At 38.0% G+C, this 22,863-nt stretch overlaps 5 protein-coding genes across 5 annotated transcripts; all 5 read left to right on the forward strand.

The window, feature by feature from the left end:
• Nucleotides 1-1,710: 1,710 nt before the first annotated feature.
• On the forward strand, nucleotides 1,711-2,682 carry LOC124398243 (odorant receptor 131-2-like). Its single transcript, XM_046868331.1, has one exon. It carries the CDS (start codon nucleotides 1,711-1,713, stop codon nucleotides 2,680-2,682), a length of 972 nt encoding a protein of 323 aa, XP_046724287.1.
• A 1,705-nt stretch (nucleotides 2,683-4,387) lies between these two features.
• Nucleotides 4,388-5,245, forward strand: LOC124398244 (odorant receptor 131-2-like). The gene has a single exon (XM_046868332.1). It carries the CDS (start codon nucleotides 4,388-4,390, stop codon nucleotides 5,243-5,245), a length of 858 nt encoding a protein of 285 aa, XP_046724288.1.
• A 4,739-nt stretch (nucleotides 5,246-9,984) lies between these two features.
• LOC124398245 (odorant receptor 131-2-like) lies at nucleotides 9,985-10,866 on the forward strand. Its single transcript, XM_046868334.1, has one exon. It carries the CDS (start codon nucleotides 9,985-9,987, stop codon nucleotides 10,864-10,866), a length of 882 nt encoding a protein of 293 aa, XP_046724290.1.
• Nucleotides 10,867-16,031: 5,165 nt separating this feature from the next.
• Nucleotides 16,032-16,913, forward strand: LOC124398246 (odorant receptor 131-2-like). Its single transcript, XM_046868335.1, has one exon. It carries the CDS (start codon nucleotides 16,032-16,034, stop codon nucleotides 16,911-16,913), a length of 882 nt encoding a protein of 293 aa, XP_046724291.1.
• A 4,579-nt stretch (nucleotides 16,914-21,492) lies between these two features.
• On the forward strand, nucleotides 21,493-22,343 carry LOC124398415 (odorant receptor 131-2-like). Its single transcript, XM_046868605.1, is given in 2 exon segments — nucleotides 21,493-21,793; nucleotides 21,796-22,343. Coding segments are annotated over 2 exon segments (849 nt in total).
• Nucleotides 22,344-22,863: the final 520 nt, after the last annotated feature.

Below are 22,863 nucleotides of genomic sequence, written 5' to 3' on the forward strand. Positions count from 1 at the left end.
TTTATTTAATTTAATTTAATTTTATAATTTTTCAACATTATTTTCAACAATTTACAAATCATTCCACATTAAAAAAGTGTTACACTAATTCAGATAACAATAACTTAACCAATATATATATATATATATATATATATATATATATATATATATATATATATATATATATATATATATATATAAACAATCTCTAACTCATCTTCTTCTCTCACTCATCTCTCATCTTTTTTTAACAAGTTGTTTCTTTGTTGATACTGGCAACATTTTGGTCTTGAATAAGTAACATTGTTGAAAATAATAGCATGTATTTTTTGTGTATTTTCCATAAAATTAGAAAATACAAAATTAGGTGATTTTTTTGCATTCTTAAAATGTATTATTACTCATCAAATTACATTTACATTACATTTAATTTAGATAACAGATTTATACTTTGCAGTCTTTAACACAAGATCACTAAAAAATAAACTAAAAAAGTTCCCAATAGCCTATATGAGCAACTGACTATCATGCACATTCGTGTTTCCACTAACTGTTGTCACAAAGCTGGAAGTGTACAATTGAATTACATGTCTTTGTCTTCTGTAGCATTTGATTTGATATCTTTAATTCAGCTACAAGGCCCACACATATTTTAGCAAAATAGTTCTCATTAAGACATGGTTTTGCCAAAGATAATGTGAAGAAACTTAATTGGCCTGAGCACTGACCTTACCCTAACTGAACATCTATCAGATTAATTGGAAAGGTTACTTTTGTGTTGCTTAAACCACATTCAGTAAAAAGCCTTAACAGTGTGGAGCATGTTATAGCAAATAAGTATGAACTTCAGGTGTAGACATAATTTTGCAAATATAAATGATATTTTATATGGGTAAATGTGTTCTTTTATCATGATCGAATAAACAGAAGGTTTATGTTTTTCATAAACTGCATTAGATGACAAATGCAAAGTAGCATAACATTTCAAGATTATTATACATTAACACAGTAATACAAAAAAAGGAAAACATAACCTTAAGTACTTTAATAATTATAATATTTATTACTGATTATTAAATTGCTTTTAAATGAGTGACAGCTGAAAATAATTTAGAAAAGTAAAAAAAAAAAAAATAGAATTAGAAATTTTTAGAATTTTATATTTTGTTGGTTTAATTAATGTTGATGTCCAGATAATGTATAATTACCTAAAACATACACATACTGCACATAGGTTGTTGTAAAGGGCAACCTGTTTGAGATGTATTTTATATTTAATGTGGATACAGTAATCCCTCGCCTACCCGGGGGTTACGTTCCAGATAGGCTTTATAAACCGTCCCGACACTCTTAAAAACCTTTCCTCTGCTCTAAACACTTTCAATACTTTTAAACCTACGTAATTTTAACATAAAAATTACTCAACAGTGAAGAAACAACTTGAATGATTACTAATGATGATAAAAGTGATGACGATGAAATGAATGTACTGCATACCCAAGAAGAGCATTACAGCTCTTCTGAAAGCTTAATTTTTTAGGCTAGAAAATGCTTATTTTACCGCAAAAATTATTTAAATAACTCTTAACAATACTACCTATATGTGGCGAGGGATTACTGTACATATTAATAATATCAGTAAAACACAAATGAAATCACACATATGTCTATCTTTTTGGTATATTTAATACAAAATCTTAAAAAATATATTTTGTTTGTTTAAAGCATATGGCGACAATCAACATCACAGACTCCAAGCTGTCGTTCACCTATGAACAGGTCTACAGAGTGGACTTTGATGCTACCACTTTGTCTAAAATTGTGGCAGCAGTTCTAATGTCTCTGTTTTTTGTTTACATAAACTGCATCATGCTTTTTGCTTTATGGAGCAAGTCAATATTTCATGAAACCCCCCGGTACATTCTCTTTGCCCATATGCTTCTCAATGATTCAATTCTTCTTCTGATCACAACTATAATGTATGCCATGTCTCTTGCCATTGCCAATGTAGCCCGAGTTATTTGCTCACTGTTAGTGTTGATCTCCTCTTGCACGTTCCAGAATGCACCTTTGACACTGGCTCTGATGTCTCTAGAGCGCTATGTGGCTATTTGCTACCCTCTGAGGCACTGCACTATTGCTACACAGAAAAGCACAGGGATTGCTTTAGGAATTATTTGGTTCATCAGCTCAGTGAATATTGTATCAGACATCATGTATGACTTAGTCACTGATCCAAGCCAGTTACTTAGGATCACATTTTGCACGAGAGAGAAACTTTTTGTGGCCAAATGGCAGGCCGATAAGACTCAAGGATTTGATATTCTCTTTTTTGTGTCAGTCAGTGTGGTCATCCTTTTCACTTATGTCGCCATTATGATAACAGCCAAGTCTCTTTCCTCTAATAAAGAATCTGCTACAAAAGCCCACAAGACTGTGCTGCTGCATCTCATTCAGTTAGGCCTGTGCCTCACCTCTTTTCTGTATGCCACCATAGAACGAACACTTTATATGATGACTGGAAACAGTAGCTCACTTTTCATACACTTACGCTATCTAAACTTTCTCATTGTCTTGATTCTCCCACGGTGCCTGAGCCCGCTCATCTATGGTCTCAGAGATGACGCAGTGCGGCCCTTATTCAAATATTATTTTTGTTATCGAAGTCACAAAGTAATGCCTGTAGTCAATGTTGTTTGATCAAAGGAGCAAAAGTGTGATTTATAAGCACAGAAATCAATGCATCAAAGTAAAATTGTAACTAACGTTTTCCCAAGTTCATCCAACCATCTTAGTAGTTATAATGTTATAAAATGAAAGAAGGGTCACTATAATATAGATTTCTCTAAACATATGTTAATAATTGTTTTTTTATTCAAACATTTAATACATTTTATAGGTTATTGGTACAGGTTATACTGTATACATTGCCATTGTCAAAATAAAAAAACAACAGCATTAAAACTGTTGTACATGAAATTCAAGAAATTGTATGGTTTATTTCCTTGTGTGTATTTCTGTGCATTACTATTCACACAAAGATCAAACTCATACAGTATGTGCAGAAAAGCAGGCAAATTAATGTACAAATTCAATAGAGTTTTTTTCACAAAGAAGCTTTACATAAATGTTGGAGTATATAGATTTTGTTTTAAAAGTTAATCTTTGCTTAATAATATTTTTTATATTATATAATATTTACTAACTTTAAGTGAAGTGTTATACATTACAGAAGATGGTTTTGCTTTTTATTACATAAAATAGTTTAGCTCACATATGTGGGCGTTTCCCAAACATTAAAAGCACAGAATTGTCTAAAATGTCTTTTTAAGCTGTATAATTAAGATTTCCTTTAACTGGTGCTATAGTGTCCAAATCTGAATCACAAAATAACTTCTATAATTACATGATATGCCAAGGTTGGTCTAGAAGAACCTGAGTAACCTACACATGAACTTAACCTCAACAAACACATTTTGAATGGATTGGAATGCTGACTGTATGCCAGATCTACTTGCCTGACATCAGTATCTCATCCACTAACAGCTGCATGAGGAAAAGTTAACAGTAGCATGCCAAAAGCTATTTGAAACCTTTCCAAACAGTGGAGGTCACGTTAACTGCAAAAGTGGAAACAGGTTGTTCAACAAGCAGGTATACTATATGCATGATTTGGTGGGTGTCCACATACTGTACTTACAGTATGACATTTTAGTGTAGAAATCATTCAGACATTTAAACTTGTTAGACGTTTTCTAATTTTAATGATTATGACAAAATCATAAATGCTAATGAAACACATTTTACATATCTTCCTAATGATATGTTGACATTTATAAGCAAAATTCATTACAGTAAAGAAGCTTTACATAAATGTTGGAGTATATAGATTTTGTTTTAAAAGTTAATCTTTGCCTATTATTATACATGATATGCCAAGTATAATATAATAATTGCATGTTGCATGTTGCATTATTTTTTGTCTATCAAATTCTAAAACAAATCACATATGTTCAGTGATGTCTCCAGTTTATGGTAATGTATGTGGGATCATTCCAAAAAGCCGCAATTACAACAGACCTGCTGTCTACATTCAGTTATGTGACATCATCTTTCCCTGTGGCATACATGGTGCTATTATAAAGATTGGTTCACTCTGGTCTTCATAATCATGTCTCAGCTCATATATGGAGTTCTGCTACAATGATACAGATATAAATGATCATTCGATAATATATAGAGTTTTTCTTCCTGTTGATGTTTGTAATTATCATTGTATAGTTATATTTTGTAAATCATAATGTCATTTACTAACAATAGCAGCATAGAAATTTTATTTATACAGCAAATAGTTCAGGTTGTGTTAACTGAGGGACAAATAGTGAAAGTTACTTTTGCAATATTCATGTCTATGTTTTTTATCTATTTGAATGCTATCATGGTCTACGCTCTCTTGAGCAAGCCTGTTTTTAAAGAGTCTCCACGCTACATACTGTTTATTAACATGCTTGTCAATGACTCGATTCAGCTTCTCATCACCTCCATGTTGTACATTTTTGGTCTCTCTGTGCTCAAATTAGTCACAGTGGCTTGTGCTTTTATTGTGTTAATTTCAGTTGCAACATTTTGTAATGCACCATTAACCCTGGCTTTGATGTCTCTAGAACGTTATGTGGCCATATGCTTTCCTCTAAGACATGCTGAAATAGCCACTCAGAAAAGAACTTACATTGCCATTGGAGTCATTTGGTTTATTGGTTCAACAAACTATATAATTGACTTTCTTTATGCAGCAGTGATGGACAGTAAATTTGTAACCTCACAAATATTGTGCAAAAGAGAAAGGCTTTTCATACAGCAATGGCAAGCAGAAGCTTTACAAGGCTTTAGCATTTTTTATTTTTTGTTAGGTTCAGTGGTCATACTTTTTACTTATATCAGCATTTTGATTACAGCCAGGTCAATTTCCTCCAATAAAGACTCAGCTTCAAAAGCTCACAAGACCGTGCTGCTGCACCTCATTCAGCTAATCCTGTGCCTTTCCTCTTTTTTCTACAGCTTTGTTGAGCGAGCTGTAGCAACAGTTAGCGACAACAAACTTAGCATAGAATTGCTTTATCTAAATTATTTGTTTGTGCTGATCTTGCCACGCTGCCTAAGCCCACTCATCTATGGATTAAGAGATGATGCTGTACGGCCATTATTCATCTATTATTTCTGCTTTGCCACAGGGAAACGCAGGTCTACAGTCAATGTACACTGAATGACAGATATTAGATTGCATGCATTAAACCTAATAATTGTCATATTATGGTGATGTGAAAATAGTATGAATGCATATGTATCAAGGTTATGCATACCTTGTTACCCCACACTGCTTAGGAATTGATTGCTACTCTGAGGATTGAGTCTGTGTACCCACTAAGATGCTAAAAAACATGCCTATTCAGGTGCTTGCCAGCATCCATTTGTCATATTTCCATGCTGTAGAAAACTTTATAAGTTTGGCAATAATTAACATTAAATGAAAAGGTTTTAGCATGTCTCTACAAGCCGCATCAGAGATTAATTGACAAGAATAAACCTTTTAACCAATTTCAATTTATGCCTTAAGTAATTAATGTTTATGCAGTTGCTTGTTTCAGTATTAGACCATTAAATGTATTTACTTACCATCAAATGCAATTCCAGCTTATAACTGTATTAAATTGTGAAGTGTATTAGTTCACTAGAGTATAAGATTTATGTTGTCTAATAAGAGATGATTTACAGTGGATAGAGAGGCTACGATATGGGGGTGGTGGGTTTCACTAAGTATGCCAGAAATATTGGCCACAAATCAACACTTTGGGATAATTGTGTTAATTTTATTATTTTTATTATTTAAATATTATATACACATAGGTATGCTAACCGTTAACACTGTAGTAAGAAAAAAATCGAAATCTTTAAATTATAGAAAAATCTGACATGGATGTGAGCACTCTCATCACTTCAGAAAACAGCATGTTTGACATTAAGGACACAAAAAAAGACAACATGATGGATGGAAAGGGGCAAGGAATCAGAAATCCAAAATCAAAAACATAAAAAAGGTGATGGAGAGGTAAAAAGGATGAGTTTTCTTTACAAACTGGTTCACTACAAAGTGTGATTAGCCTACTCTTGAATAAAAAGACAATAAAGGTAAAAAATTAAGACTAGATAGCATAAAAAATAGTTTCAAACTGTAGCACTGCAGCTCATTCAGTTTAGCTTGTTGTAATGTTAAGTCACTTATAAGTCGAAATATGTTTTTTTTTTTTTTTTACCAAATATATGAAGGAAATTTTAAATATGTTTTAATTTAATGTGGGAGAGCTTACACTTAATGGCGAGACAATTAATTATATGGTTATGTGAGGCTTGTTCTGCTGTTTGTATCAACAAACTATTAATTAGCCTATAGCATATTAGCAATTCATCTTATTTCCTTCAGTGGCGGGTGGTCAGGGCCAGCAAAGCTTCTCTGCTAAACACTATCAGAAGCAGTGACCTACATTTACAACTGTAGCACCCTGTTCCCCTTGTTTTTTTATTGGAATTGGCCCTGGGTTCTCTTAGTTAGGATCTCTCCTTTTTCTTAACCAACAAGCCCTCTGATCTATCCTGGTAGCTCTGGGTGCTATCTGGTTCTCCTTATTGATCCATGGAGGTTCGATTCGTTTGAATGGTCACTGAGATTTGCAGGCTCGCGTTTTCCGCACCGGAAACTTTAACATCTCCAATAGCCCTGAATTTCTCTCCAGCTCCGTCTTTTTAAAATGGATTAAATGACCAAACAGTAAAGTCTAAATGAGCTATTGCCTACCCCAAACCCCCAATGTCCTTACAATTTTGTAACAGTCCTTTTCCAGACATACAAGAAAAGTATTGTTTAATTAATCAACTCGTTCCCCAAACATTCATTTCACCGTGACCAACTGCAATGCAATAATGAAATGCAATAAAATAAAAATAAAGTCAAATAAAATAGCTTTTGTTGTGTATGTTTCTTTATTTTTCCTTTTTTTTTAATCCACTTGTTTTTACCCCGGGCTACACAACATAAATTCTAATATTTGTTCCATGAAATTTAATTAATTTATTCCCAACAGTTTATTCTCTTCATTTTATAGAGTTTCACTTGGCTGCACTGCTCCCAGTACATATATGTGGATATAAAATCGCCCCCAAGGTAGCTGTCACGCTGACTTCGCTATTCCGTGCCGGCTTTAATTGCCAACAGCTGTGATTGAATGTCATGCTGGTGATACCGTGGATCCTCGACCGCCAGCCTTTCCTACTGGTTCTGTCTCTTGACTCTGTCTCCGAGGATTACTCGTTTATGTCGGAGATTACTTTAGTTTCTGGATATTGCTTTCCGTTTGATATTTTCTTCCTGTGTGAATTACTCGTCCCGAGTGGGTTACTTTAGTTTGTAGTTCTTCGTGACTGTGTGTGTATTTTGAGTTAAATAAAGACATGATTGAGCTACTGCAAAAGGGACGTTGTACCGCCGCCTGGCCACTAAAGAGACGTTGTACCGCCGCCTGGCCACGAAAGGACGTTGTACCGCCGCCTGGCCACGAAAGGACGTTGTACCGCCGCCTGGCCGCAAAAGGGATGTCGTACCGCCACCTGGCCACAAAAAGGACGTCGTACCACCACCTGGCCACGAAAGGGACGTCGTACCACTGCCTGGCCATGAAGAGGTCGTCGTACCGCCACCTGGCCGTGAAGAGGTCGTCGTACCGCCGCCAGGCCGTGAAGAGGTTCGCCTTCAGGTTCCCCGCAGTGCGACGGCTCGCCTCCAGGTTCCCCAGGCGTCGCCTCCAAGCCTTGACGGCTTGGAGGCGTCGCCTGCTGTCCAGCCTCCGGTCTTCATCAAGGACATCACTCAGTTCCAGTTCCCTGCAGAGGGCGTCGCCCTGTTCCAGATCTCCGTGATGGGTGTTGCTCTATTCCAGATCTCCGTGGTGGGTGTTGCTCTGTTCCAGATCTCTATGATGGCCGTCGCTCCGTTCCTGAGCTCCACAGAGGACGCCCCTTCACCTTGGTCTCTTCCTGGTTTTCCCCTGTCCCACAGCGATGCTAACCGGGCCTCCTTCGATCCTGGACGGTTAAAGAGGCCTTCCTAGGAGTGCCCTGGCCCACCTGGCGTTGGTGGGTTTTTGGGCGTCGGATGTCCCTGGAGGGCGGGGGGGACGGGTGGGGGTTAATGTCAGGGATCCACCTGCCGGTTTGATTTCCGACAGCTGTGACTCATTAAGGATACTACTATATAAACTCACGTTCTCGAGTCACAGGCTGTCGGTTCTTGAATGTCATGCTGGTGATACCGTGGATCCTTGACCAGCCTTCCCCACTGGTTCTGATTACTTTCGTTTCTGGATATTGCTTTACGTTGGATATTTCCTTCCTGTGTGGATTTCTCGGATTACTTTAGTTTGTAGTTCTTCGTGACTGTGTGTGTATTTTGAGTTAAATAAAGACGTTTGAGTTACTTCCGCTTTCGCATCATCAGCCTGACACAGACACACTTAAAAATCCATTTTCAAGAAAAGCTAGACATCGTGAGGAAAGGTTGGTAAATACCAAAGCTAGCTAGCTTGTCTCAACCCAGGAAAGGGTTTGTTCGCCACTTCCAGACCAGTGAATACGAGCGGTACCACTGGTTTACAGCCTCTGATGAGCGGTGCAAATTATGAATAAGCATCTCTAGTGAGTAGGTTGTATTTTATTTACATTTTTATGTTTTTGCCATCTTATTAGACAAGTATTGATTCTGAACTGCTCCAGATGATGTAGGTGGCACAGTTGCGGTTGTAGTGTAGAGGTTTGGAGCTTGCTTTAGTAAAATATTATTCAACCTCCATATGTGAAATGCCCCTCTCTCTGTAATGCCATGCGTTATATTGTTTTTGAATATTCCGTTTTTGTATAATATTGATGGTTTCTATAATTGTAACATGATAGTGGTGGAATTAAGAGGTGGATTATGTCGGGTAAGTCCCCACTGAAGGCCCAGGTACCAAATGCATGGCCCACCACTGATTTCCTTAATTATATACATTTATTTATTTTCTTAAAAAAGGCATTAAAAAAACCCAGACACTTCAAATTAGGGTGTCCAAAGTTCTCATAAAACCCCCTTAAACCTGTGCCTGCTGCCCTGAGTGAATATAAAACTCTCACAAACACAGACATCCATTAAAATGGCAGATTAATGTAGAAAACTCAAATTACATTTAAACTTTTTTAAACTTTACATGACATAGCATTCAGTAACATGTAAATAAAAAAACAACTAAAAATGTTGTGGAAAAAAAATAAATCAACTAAAAAAAGTAAAAAAAAAACACATTCAAAATTAGAGTATTAAACTGGTTGTACAAGTGTACACATGCTTTTATAATAGTCCATGCTCAGTGGTAATTATCATATATCTTTCATCTTTGAAATGTTTCTGAATAACCCCATATAAAGATTAGGTGCATTTGTTTATAGGATTTTGATGCTTTTCAATGTGGGCTCTGATTTTTGGACCCCTGAGAATATTGTAATGTGAGGATAATCCTAGAGAGAGGCATGCATCATAACAGATGTGGTGTCTCCTCTAAGAAAATCTTTCCCTGTGGCCCACATGGTGCTATTATAAAGGCTTTTTCTTGTTGGTCCTCATATTCAGGTCTCAGCCTAAATATAAAAGTGGTGTTCTGTTACAAAGGACGTAGTAAATTTGTTCATGCATGTACATTGTAATTGTTTGTTTGTTCTTTTTGTAAATCTAATTTGTAATGAAATTGTGTTAATTTATCATACAACTTTGTAATTTTTTATCTATTGCAATTGATATCAGTACATTTTATTTTATGGTTATGCAGTATTTTGGTTTTCATCATGCCACTTACTAACAACAGCAGCATAGAGATTTTGTTTATACAGCAAATAGTTCAGGTTGTGTTGACTGAAGGACAAACAATGAAAGTTACTTTTGTAATATTCATCTCTATATTATTTATCTATTTGAATGCTATCATGGTCTACGCTCTCTTGAGCAAGCCTGTTTTTAAAGAGTCTCCACGCTACATACTGTTTATAAACATGCTTGTCAATGACTCGTTTCAGCTTCTCTTTACCGCCATGTTGTACATTTTCAGGTTGTCTGTACTCAGGTTTGTCACAGCAGCTTGTACTTTTATAGTTTTTATTTCAGTTACAACGTTCCGTAATGCACCATTAACCCTGGCTGTTATGTCACTAGAACGTTATGTGGCCATATGCTTTCCTCTAAGACATGCTGAAATAGCCACTCAAAAAAGAACTTACATTGCCATTGGAGTCATTTGGTTTATTGGTTCTGTAAACTTTGTAATTGACTTGCTTTATGTAGCAGTGATGGACAGTAACTTTTTAACTTCACAAATATTGTGCACAAGAGAAAGGCTCTTTATAAAGCAATGGCAAGCAGAGGCGTTACAGGGCTTTAGCATATTTTACTTTGTGTCAGTGTCTATAATCATCATTTTTACTTATATCAATATTGTAATAACAGCCAGGTCCATTACTTCCAATAAAGACTCAGCTTCAAAAGCTCACAAGACCGTGCTGCTGCACCTCATTCAGCTAATCCTGTGCCTTTCCTCTTTTTTCTACAGCTTTGTTGAGCGAGCTGTAGCAACAGTTAGCGACAATAAACTTAGCATAGAATTGCTTTATCTAAATTATTTGTTTGTGCTGATCTTGCCACGCTGCCTAAGCCCACTCATCTATGGATTAAGAGATGCTGCTGTACGGCCATTATTCATCTATTATTTCTGCTTTGCCACAGGGAAACGCAGGTCTACAGTCAATGTACACTGAATGACAGATATTAGATTGCATGCATTAAACCTAATAATTGTCATATTATGGTGATGTGAAAATAGTATGAATGCATATGTATCAAGGTTATGCATACCTTGTTACCCCACAGTGCTTAGGAATTGATTGCTACTCTGAGGATTGAGTCTGTGTACCCACTAAGATGCTGAAAAACATGCCTATTCAGGTGCTTGCCAGCATCTATTTGTCATATTTCCATGCTGTAGAAAACTTTATAAGTTTGGCAATAATTAACATTAAATAAAAAGGTTTTAGCATGTCTCTACAAGCCGCATCAGAGATTAATTGACAAGAATAAACCTTTTAACCAATTTCAATTTATGCCTTAAGTAATTAATGTTTATGCAGTTGCTTGTTTCAGTATTAGACTATTAAATGTATTTACTTACCATCAAATGCAATTCCAGCTTATAACTGTATTAAATTGTGAAGTGTATTAGTTCACTAGAGTATAAGATTTATGTTGTCTAATAAGAGATGATGTACAGTGGATAGAGAGGCTACGATATGGGGGTGGTGGGTTTCACTAAGTATGCCAGAAATATTGGCCACAAATCAACACTTTGGGATAATTGTGTTAATTTTATTATTTTTATTATTTAAATATTATATACACATAGGTATGCTAACCGTTAACACTGTAGTAAGAAAAAAATCGAAATCTTTAAATTATAGAAAAATCTGACATGGATGTGAGCACTCTCTCATCACTTCAGAAAACAGCATGTTTGACATTAAGGACACAAAAAAAGACAACATGATGGATGGAAAGGGGCAAGGAATCAGAAATCCAAAATCAAAACATAAAAAAGGTGATGGAGAGGTAAAAAGGATGAGTTTTCTTTACAAACTGGTTCACTACAAAGTGTGATTAGCCTACTCTTGAATAAAAAGACAATAAAGGTAAAAAATTAAGACTAGATAGCATAAAAAATAGTTTCAAACTGTAGCACTGCAGCTCATTCAGTTTAGCTTGTTGTAATGTTAAGTCACTTATAAGTCGAAATATGTCTGATTTTTTTTTTTACCAAATATATGAAGGAAATTTTAAATATGTTTTAATTTAATGTGGGAGAGCTTACACTTAATGGCGAGACAATTAATTATATGGTTATGTGAGGCTTGTTCTGCTGTTTGTATCAACAAACTATTAATTAGCCTATAGCATATTAGCAATTCATCTTATTTCCTTCAGTGGCGGGTGGTCAGGGCCAGCAAAGCTTCTCTGCTAAACACTATCAGAAGCAGTGACCTACATTTACAACTGTAGCACCCTGTTCCCCTTGTTTTTTTTTGGAATTGGCCCTAGGTTCTCTTAGTTAGGATCTCTCCTTTTTCTTAACCAACAAGCCCTCTGATCTATCCTGGTAGCTCTGGGTGCTATCTGGTTCTCCTTATTGATCCATGGAGGTTTGATTCGTTTGAATGGTCACTGAGATTTGCAGGCTCGCGTTTTCCGCACCGGAAACTTTAACATCTTCAATAGCCCTGAATTTCTCTCCAGCTCCGTCTTTTTAAAACGGATTAAATGACCAAACAGTAAAGTCTAAATGAGCTATTGCCTACCCCAAACCCCCAAAGTCCTTACAATTTTGTAACAGTCCTTTTCCAGATATACAAGAAAAGTATTGTTTAATTAATCAACTCGTTCCCCAAACATTTATTTCACCGTGACCATCTTTTTCCCCATCCTTTCATCCTCTTCCTTCTTGGCCCCTCCCCTGCACCATTACTCTAATCCTGTCTCTTCACATTTCCTTTAAACAACCAAACTTTGTACACATAAAATACAACTGCAATGCAATGCATGTGGATATAAAATCGCCCCCAAGGTAGCTGTCACGCTGACTTCGCTATTCCGTGCCGGCTTTAATTGCCAACAGCTGTGACTCGTTAATGACACGACTACATAAACCCACGTTCTCGAGTCACAGGTTGTTGAATGTCATGCTGGTGATACCGTGGATCCTCGACCGCCAGCCTTTCCTACTGGTTCTGTCTCTGGACTCTGTCTTCGAGGATTACTCGTTTATGTCGGAGATTACTTTAGTTTCTGGATATTGCTTTCCGTTTGATATTTTCTTCCTGTGTGAATTACTCGTCCTGAGTGGGTTACTTTAGTTTGTAGATCTTCGTGACTGTGTGTGTATTTTGAGTTAAATAAAGACATGATTGAGCTACTGCAAAAGGGACGTTGTACCGCCGCCTGGCCACTAAAGAGACGTTGTACCGCCGCCTGGCCACGAAAGGGACGTTGTACCGCCGCCTGGCCGCAAAAGGGACGTTGTACCGCCGCCTGGCCACGAAAGGGACGTTGTACCGCCGCCTGGCCGCAAAAGGGACGTTGTACCGCCGCCTGGCCGCAAAAGGGATGTCGTACCGCCACCTGGCCGCAAAAGGGACGTCGTACCACCACCTGCCACGAAAGGGACGTCGTACCACTGCCTGGCCATGAAGAGGTCGTCGTACCGCCACCTGGCCGTGAAGAGGTCGTCGTACCGCCGCCAGGCCGCGAAGAGGTTCGCCTTCAGGTTCCCCGCAGTGCGACGGCTCGCCTCCAGGTTCCCCAGAAGGCGACGTCTCGCCTCCAAGCCCCTCTGACGGCGACGTCTCGCCTCCAAGCCTCTCCGAGGGTGACGACATAGACCAAGACCTCTCATAAGGTGACGTCATGCGTCCGGGTCCCTCTCCAGGTGACGTCATGCCTCCGAGCCTCTCTGACGGCGATGTCACGCCTCTGAGTCCCTCTCCAGGCGACATCTCTCCTTCAGGTCCCTCAGAGGTCGACAAAGCACTCCTTAAGGCCCCGCCGAAGGTGTCACTGTGTTCCTGAACTCCATCGAGGGTGTCGCACAGCCTCTGATCTCCACCGTGGGCATTGTACGGCCTCTGAACGCTGCTGTGGGCACTGCATGGCCTCTGGACTTTGCCGTGGGCATCGCATTGCCTCTGGACCCTGCCGTGGGCGTCACTCGGCTTCTGATCTCCGCAGAGGACGTCGCTCCGCCCCTGATCTCCTCCGAGGGCGTCTCTTTGCCTCCAATCTCAGCCCAGGGGGTTGTCCAGCCTCCAGTCTTCATCAAGGACATCACTCAGTTCCAGTTCCCCACAGAGGGCGTCGCCCTGTTCCAGATCTCCGTGATGGGTGTTGCTCTATTCCAGATCTCTATGATGGCCGTCGCTCCGTTCCTGAGCTCCACAGAGGACGCCCCTTCACCTTGGTCTCTTCCTAGTTTTCCCCTGTCCCACAGCGATGCTAACCGGGCCTCCTTCAATCCTGGACGGTTAAAGAGGCCTTCCTAGGAGTGCCCTGGCCCACCTGGTGTTGGTGGGTTTTGGGGCGTCGGATGTTCCTGGAGGGCGGGGGGGATGGGTGGGGGGGTTAATGTCAGGAATCCACCTGCCGGTTTGATTTCCGACAGCTGTGACTCATTAAGGATACTACTATATAAACTCACGTTCTCGAGTCACAGGCTGTCGGTTCTTGAATGTCATGCTGGTGATACCATGGATCCTCGACCAGCCTTCCCCACTGGTTCTGATTACTTTCGTTTCTGGATATTGCTTTATGTTGGATATTTCCTTCCTGTGTGGATTACTTGGATTACTTTAGTTTGTAGTTCTTCGTGACTGTGTGTGTATTTTGAGTTAAATAAAGACGTTTGAGTTACTTCCGCTTTTGCATCATCAGCCTGACACAGACACACTTAAAAATCAATTTTCAAGAAAAGCTAGACATCGTGAGGAAAGGTTGGTAAATACCAAAGCTAGCTAGCTTGTCTCAACCCAGGAAAGGGTTTGTTCGCCACTTCCAGACCAGTGAATACGAGCGGTACCACTGGCTTACAGCCTCTGATGAGCGGTGCAAATTATGAATAAGCATCTCTAGTGAGTAGGTTGTATTTTATTTACATTTTTATGTTTTTGCCATCTTATTAGACAAGTATTGATTCTGAACTGCTCCAGATGATGTAGGTGGCACAGTTGTGGTTGTAGTGTAGAGGTTTGGAGCTTGCTTTAGTAAAATATTATTCAACCTCCATATGTGAAATGCCCCTCTCTCTGTAATGCCATGCGTTGAGTTGTTTTTGAATATTGCGTTTTTGTATAATATTGATGTTTTCTATAATTGTAACATGATAGTGGTGGAATTAAGAGGTGGATTAAGTCGGGTAAGTCCCCACTGAAGGCCAAGGTACCAAATGCATGGCCCGCCACTGATTTCCTTAATTATATACATTTATTTTCTTAAAAAAGGCATTAAAAAAACCCAGACACTTCAAATTAGGGTGTCCAAAGTTCTCATAAAACCCCCTTAAACCTGTGCCTGCTGCCCTGAGTGAATATAAAACTCTCACAAACACAGACATCCATTAAAATGGCAGATTAATGTAGAAAAACCCAAATTACATTTAAACTTTTTCAAACTTTACATGACATAGCATTCAGTAACATGTAAATAAAAAAACAACTAAAAATGTTGTGGAAAAAAAATAAATCAACTAAAAAAAGTAAAAAAAAAAACATTTAAAATTAGGGTATTAAACTGGTTGTACAAGTGTACACATGCTTTTATAATAGTCCATGCTCAGTGGTAATTATCATATATCTTTCATCTTTGAAATGTTTCTGAATAACCCCATATAAAGATTAAGTGCATTTGTTTATAGGATTTTGATGATTTTCAATGTGGGCTCTGATTTTTGGACCCCTGAGAATATTGTAATGTGAGGATAATCCTAGAGAGAGGCATGCATCATAACAGATGTGGTGTCTCCTCTCAGAAAATCTTTCCCTGTGGCCCACATGGTGCTATTATAAAGGTTTTTTCATGTTGGTCCTCATATTCAGGTCTCAGCCTAAATATAAAAGTGGTGTTCTGTTACAAAGGACGTAGTAAATTTGTTCATGCATGTACATTGTAATTGTTTGTTTGTTCTTTTTGTAAATCTAATTTGTAATGAAATTGTGTTAATTTATCATACAACTTTGTAATTTTTTATCTATTGCAATTGATATCAGTACATTTTATTTTATGGTTATGCAGTATTTTGGTTTTCATCATGCCACTTACTAACAACAGCAGCATAGAGATTTTGTTTATACAGCAAATAGTTCAGGTTGTGTTGACTGAAGGACAAACAATGAAAGTTACTTTTGTAATATTCATCTCTATATTATTTATCTATTTGAATGCTATCATGGTCTACGCTCTCTTGAGCAAGCCTGTTTTTAAAGAGTCTCCACGCTACATACTGTTTATAAACATGCTTGTCAATGACTCGTTTCAGCTTCTCTTTACCGCCATGTTGTACATTTTCAGGTTGTCTGTACTCAGGTTTGTCACAGCAGCTTGTGCTTTTATAGTTTTTATTTCAGTTACAACGTTCCGTAATGCACCATTAACCCTGGCTGTTATGTCACTAGAACGTTATGTGGCCATATGCTTTCCTCTAAGACATGCTGAAATAGCCACTCAAAAAAGAACTTACATTGCCATTGGAGTCATTTGGTTTATTGGTTCTGTAAACTTTGTAATTGACTTGCTTTATGTAGCAGTGATGGACAGTAACTTTTTAACTTCACAAATATTGTGCACAAGAGAAAGGCTCTTTATAAAGCAATGGCAAGCAGAGGCGTTACAGGGCTTTAGCATATTTTACTTTGTTTCAGTGTCTATGATCATCATTTTTACTTATATCAATATTGTAATAACAGCCAGGTCCATTTCTTCCAATAAAGACTCAGCTTCAAAAGCTCACAAGACCGTGCTGCTGCACCTCATTCAGCTGGTCCTGTGTCTTTCCTCTTTCTTATACAGTTTTATAGAACGAGCTGTAGCAACAGTTAGCGACAACAAACTTATCATAGAATTGCTTTATCTAAATTTTTTGTTTGTGCTGATCTTGCCACGCTGCCTAAGCCCACTCATCTATGGATTAAGAGATGATGCTGTACGGTCTTTGTTCATCTATTATCTCCGGTTTGCCACAGGGAAACGCAGGTCTACTGTCAATGTACACTGAATACCGGATATCATATTGCAGGCATTCCACTTTGTTCAATTTGAAATTTTGGATGAATGGTTTTTCATACCTTGTTACCCCACACTCTTCTGCAGGTGATGGGATGGTTATGGGGATGGTTATGTTTAACTGTCTAAAATACAAATCTACCCACATTTGAACTTAAACGTATCGCTAAACTAAATTCATGAGAATATATACCCACTTGAATATATTCACTTCACCCAGTCTAGAGCAAGGATTTAACCATTCATTAAGTTATTCAACTAGTTATAGCTTAGTTTATTATTATTATTTTTTGTGTGAACTGCATAGCAATAACAAATGTATGGACTAATACAATTTATATAAAAACATCCCAGAGAAGTGCAAACAGGACAGATTTCCTTTTTTGACTCAGAGGTGTTTTATCATCTCTCCCTTATGCCCATATACTCTAGTGTAGATCATAAACATTTGGTAACACTGGTCTTCATATTTCAGGCTGGGCTCACATATAAATGCTGAGGTTTGTGCAGGACATACAGTATCATAATATATCTGCAAATGCTTGTACTTTGTCAGTTGTTTATAATGTAAGTCTATAGTGTACTGTTTGCACTGTTAAATATCTGATTATAAGAAAGTGGTGTTCAGTAGTTGTGTCTTATCCTTTTATTGCACCTATAAATATATTGTCGTAATTATATTTCTATTACTTTTTGCCAGTTACTAATGACAGTAGTTTTGAGATATTTTTGGTATAAATATATGAGGTTGTGCTGACTCAGAAAACAATAATGAAAATAATATTCACAACATTTATCTCAATCTATATTCTAATTAAATGTCATCATGGTCTACACTCTTTGGAGTAAGCCTATATTAAGAGACACTATATTTTATTTAGGCACATGCTTCTTAATGACTCGATTTAGCTTGTTTTCTACTCCACGTTGTTCATCTTCAGTTTTTCCCTACTCAGATTAGTCATGGCTGCTTGTGCCTTTATAGTTTTTGTGTCAGTTACAATGTTCAGTAATGCATCTTTAAACCTGGCTATGATGTCACTAGAGTGTTACCACGTAGTCATATGCTATACTCTAAGACACAGTGAAATAGCCACTCAGAAAAAAATGTCTCCAGGTTGTGTATGTATGAAACAAGAACGAGACGCTGCGTCAACTACAATTTGGAAACGCTTCCAGTGTTGCAGATGCCCTGGTGGTACCCTTCAGAAGACAAAGCCTTAGAAGCTGCCACACTCTCAGTCGAATGAGCTCTGATACCGAAAGGAGCTGGTAGACCAGAGGACTCATCGGAGGATGAAATAGCATCCACAATCCATCTGCTGAGCGTCTGCTAGTTCGCAGGTAGACTTCTCCTCGGAGGGCCATAGCAGATGAACAGCTGCTCCAACTTCCAACACAGTTTTTTTCCTTATTGTGGACGTATATATCCAGTGTTTGCACTGGACACAGCCGGTTTAGCTTCTCCTGGTATAGGGCTTGAAATAGAGGTGGAAAGAATGCCTGGAGCATAACAGGTCATGGGATGACCAAGGGTACCTTGGGAACATACCCTGTATTAGGACCTCCCAAGGCTTCTGCCAAGAGCATCGCACAGGATCCCTAGAAGGGATCAGCCAGTGACACTGAGGTATAAGCTTTGCCCACCAGCGCAAAGGTATTACAAAGGGGCTTGGTGGGCAGTGCCAGGGTCTTTAGGGACAATGCAGCACCCAAAGAGACATAGCCAGCCAGCATCTCTTCAACCCGAGGCATCGTCTCATAACCGGATGCTTTCTGTCTGACTATGTTGGAATACACAGTGAGACTTTGGAACTGAATAGGTGAGCTAAATAAGGGTTAACCCAGGACCTGGACACCTTGGTGTGCAGGTACTGGAAAAAGGGTAGACCCCATTGTGGAGGTAGTGATGTGGGTTGCAGGAAGCGCCAGTGCTAAGTTTTCTTAGTCACTTTCATAATTATTATTTTTGGACAAACACACACGGAGCGCTTCATGAACAAACAGAAGCTAGAGCCGGTTTCACTCCATGTGCTTTTAAAGCTTTCTGGTCGTGACGTCACCCCGCTGATGACGCCGCACTTTCCTTTGGACTCATTACACACATGATTCGGAGCATGGACAACGCGGAAGCGTTCCCAAAGCGTTGTTGAAGCAATGTCTTGTTTCCTTGAGGAACCATGGTTACATACATAACCTGGAGACGATCTTGATGTAATGCAGCTGCAAAAAGAAACAAAATACAAATATCCTGACAAGGAAATAAGATAAAAACCTGAAACTTGGACAAGGAAAACAACAACCATGATGATAAACATAAGACAAATTGTGAGTTGCAAGTTGAGACAAAACAAATTGTACCTCTTTAGGAGGGCTTCCTGAAGAGCAAAAAAATTATCATCATTATCATGAGTTGGTTTCATATTCTGAATATGAAATAATAATAATAATAATGAAGTAATAAGGGGAACTGGCAAATGCAATGCAGATATTAAAATGTTTTAAGCGCTAGGAAATCCAAAAAAAAAACAACCACCAGATAACCTTGCAAGAAAAGAAAACTCATAACATGAAATGTGGACAAGGATAACATCCATGAATGAAAACATACAAACTGTGGGGGGGCAAGATGAGACTGAAATGCATGTTATGTGCAAGGGCCAATGGGTAAAAAGGCTCATAGCCATAATTCTGGCAGTCTTTGTCAGAAGATTTGTTTGTTGGTGTTGCGTTGTTCGACTCAATAATCAGACTTGGTTGATGCTTTTTATTCTAGACTCTTTAATCAACAACTACTATATTAAGTTAAGTACTCATCACCAGCCCTTATTTAAATTCCGTTATTGTTGCTATATGTTGGTTCACGGCGGTCGTTGTTATCGCTCATGCGTATCCCGGTACGTGTTTTCCCACTCTCTCAACGGCTGCGCTTTTCTTCCCAAAACGCATCGCGGATTCCCCCCCAATCCTGCCGTTGTTCATTCTATGCTTTTGCTGCTCATCCCACATTCTCCCGTGTGCTGTTCAGCGCCGCACTTCTAATTTTCGCCTCCCGTTCATCGCATAACATTTAAAAACAAAAGGCATATGTGCACTAACTAACAGCAGAGATTCATCAGTATACAATACAACACCTGTAGCATCTGTAAGGCTTGACTTTTCCGCCACTTTCGGGAGTTCTTCTGCGGCTGCACCGAGATAACCGACGTTAAGTGGCAAATTTTCCCCCTTGTGATCGAGATATTACCATATCGACATAACCGATAAAAAGATGCTAAGACAAAGCGAGAATTTGGCAGTCCACTTCAAAAACGTCGACTTAATAGGGTTGTCGAGGTAACCGAGGTTGAGATAAGTGGGTTCCACTGTATTAAAGAACAGAAATACCACGAAATTACAAATGTATCTTAAAATGTAAACAGGCTTGCTGGATGGGTATTGTAATTGAAGAACTCTGTGACTCTTCTAAGGAATCTTGCTTGACCAGTGTCTCTTGAGGTCTCTTGAGGTGATAATTTTTTCTGCAGGTTCTGGCATATGGTTCACATTTCTCACAATCCTAGAGCCATCCTTTGCATTGAACGTTTTCTAAGGAATTGTCTCAAGTGTGCTTCAGCAGACTGTCAACTTAAAGTTGTGTTCCTTGGCCTGACTTGTCATCTCTGCATACTGTTTATTTTTCTCTTTGTAGCTCTTATGATGACTTTTAATGTCTTTTGTTTCTCTTTACTCTGTGACGATGCTGGGCAACTTTGTGCAAACATCTCGGCCAAAAATCAGATAAGCTGGTGTCTCACCTGATGCTCTGCGTGGTGTAGATCTATAGGCAAGAATAATCTTTGAGAGAACCTCTCTCTAATACCTTCCTTCACTTTTTGCTGCTTTGAAGGTTTTCTGTAGATAGCAATGAAATCTTTCTATTTTACCGTTATTTTTGGGATAGTAAGGTGTAGCCTTAATGTACTTAAGTCCACTAGTTTTCAGAAATGCATCAAAAACTTGTCCTATAATCTGCCTGCTGTTAACAGTCAAGACTTCTAAGAGATACCCAAATCTGCCAAAAATTTTCATGATTTTCTTTGTAATAGTTTTAGAAGGTTTAGTCTCAGAAGAACTACTGCTTCAGGGTATGATGTGTAGTAGTCTACAACAGTGAGTGCATGGACATTCTAAATTCATATCAGGGCAGGGAGGCAGAGTGCTTTTTTACACTAAAAGGTGTAACAAAATTGTTCTCTAGGGCTTGCATGGCATCTATTATAAACATCAGCTCACATCAATATTATTCTTTAGAGCTGGGTTACAGTCAGGTGTTCTGCATCAGACTGCACATTAGTTCAAACATATAAAACATTGTCTCTTATTGTCAGCTATTTTTTTTAAACATTGTTAAAACCTGAATCCTGTATTGTTAGTCATATCTGTAAATATCGCATGGTTCTATTTGGTATCATATTATGTCACTTTCTAATGAAAGCACAGCTGAAGTCTCGCTTGTATATTCGCAAATACTGCAGGTTGTGCTGACTGAGGGACTAATATCAAAAGTTGTTTTTGTAATATTTATGTCTATGTTCTTTACTTATTTAAATGCCATCATGTTCTACACTCTTTGCAGCAAGTCTGTGTTTAAAGAGACCCCACGCTTCATTCTGTTTAACCACATGCTTCTTAATGACTCAATTCAGCTTGTTGTTACGTCTTTATTGTATATTTTAAATCTGGCCTATCTCAAGTTAGTCATGGCTGCTTGTGCATCTATTGTTTTTGTTTCAAATACAACTTTCTATAACTCTCCTTTAAACCTGGCTCTGATGTCTCTAGAGCGTTATGTGGCTGTACGCTATCCTCTAAGACATGCTGAAATAGCAACTCAAAAAGAACTTATATTGCCATTGGAATTGTTTGGTTTTTAGGTTTGGTGCAATTTATAATTGATCTATTTTATGTAGCAGTGACAAATCCTAAAATTTTAACTTCACAAATATTTTGCACTAGAGATAAGTTTTTCATAAAGCAATGGCAAGTAGATGTTTATCAGGGCTTTAACATATTCTACTTTGTGTCAGTGTCTATGATTATACTTTTTACTTATATCAGCATTTTGATCACAGCCAGGTCAGTTTCCTCCAATAAAGACTCTGCTGTAAAAGCCCACAAGACCGTAATGCTACACCTTGTTCAGCTGGGCCTGTGTCTTACCTCCTTTCTCTATAGCCTTATAGAGCGAACTGTAGCAATGGCTGGCAACAGCAGCCTTTTCAGGGACATTCGATATCTAAACTATTTATTTTTGTTGATCTTGCCTCGCTGTCTAAGCCCACTCATCTATGGACTGAGAGACGATGTTGTACGCCCTTTATTCATCTACTACTTTCGCTGTGCCACAGGTAAACACAAGTCCACTCTCAATGTACATTGAATTATGTACTCTTTTCAGATGTTTATGGATATCTTAACTTTCAATGTTGTAAAACTAATAAAAGTTTAAAAAATAAGTTAGAATTCTTGTTGCTATTGGTAAATCACAGCTGACATCACTTATAATTTTTTTCAGTTAATGACAGATACTGATTCTTAAAGAAATGTAAAAAAAAAATGTTTTACTTTTTTTTTACTCAGAAGGAATTATCACCAGTATATCTGGTCTAAACTAAAAACTATGTAATGTTTTATCTATTAACTATCATGTCAATAGTGTATACCATCATGTATACAGTATATTTTTGTTTTACACAGGGCCTAAAAACATTATGACTACAGTATATACTGCTGGCCAGTTTAATAAAAAAAATACATTTAACATATGAGATGGACTACTAAAGAAAAAAAAGTTGTTATATAATGCTAATAAATATTGTTTGGATAGGGGTAATGTCTTTAATAATGTTTATTCTTTCCATCATGAAAACAAAGGTTTGTGTTTATATAATGTAAACTTA

The sequence above is a fragment of the Silurus meridionalis genome, chromosome 15, assembly GCF_014805685.1.
Source record: "Silurus meridionalis isolate SWU-2019-XX chromosome 15, ASM1480568v1, whole genome shotgun sequence".
Lineage (NCBI taxonomy): Eukaryota > Metazoa > Chordata > Actinopteri > Siluriformes > Siluridae > Silurus > Silurus meridionalis.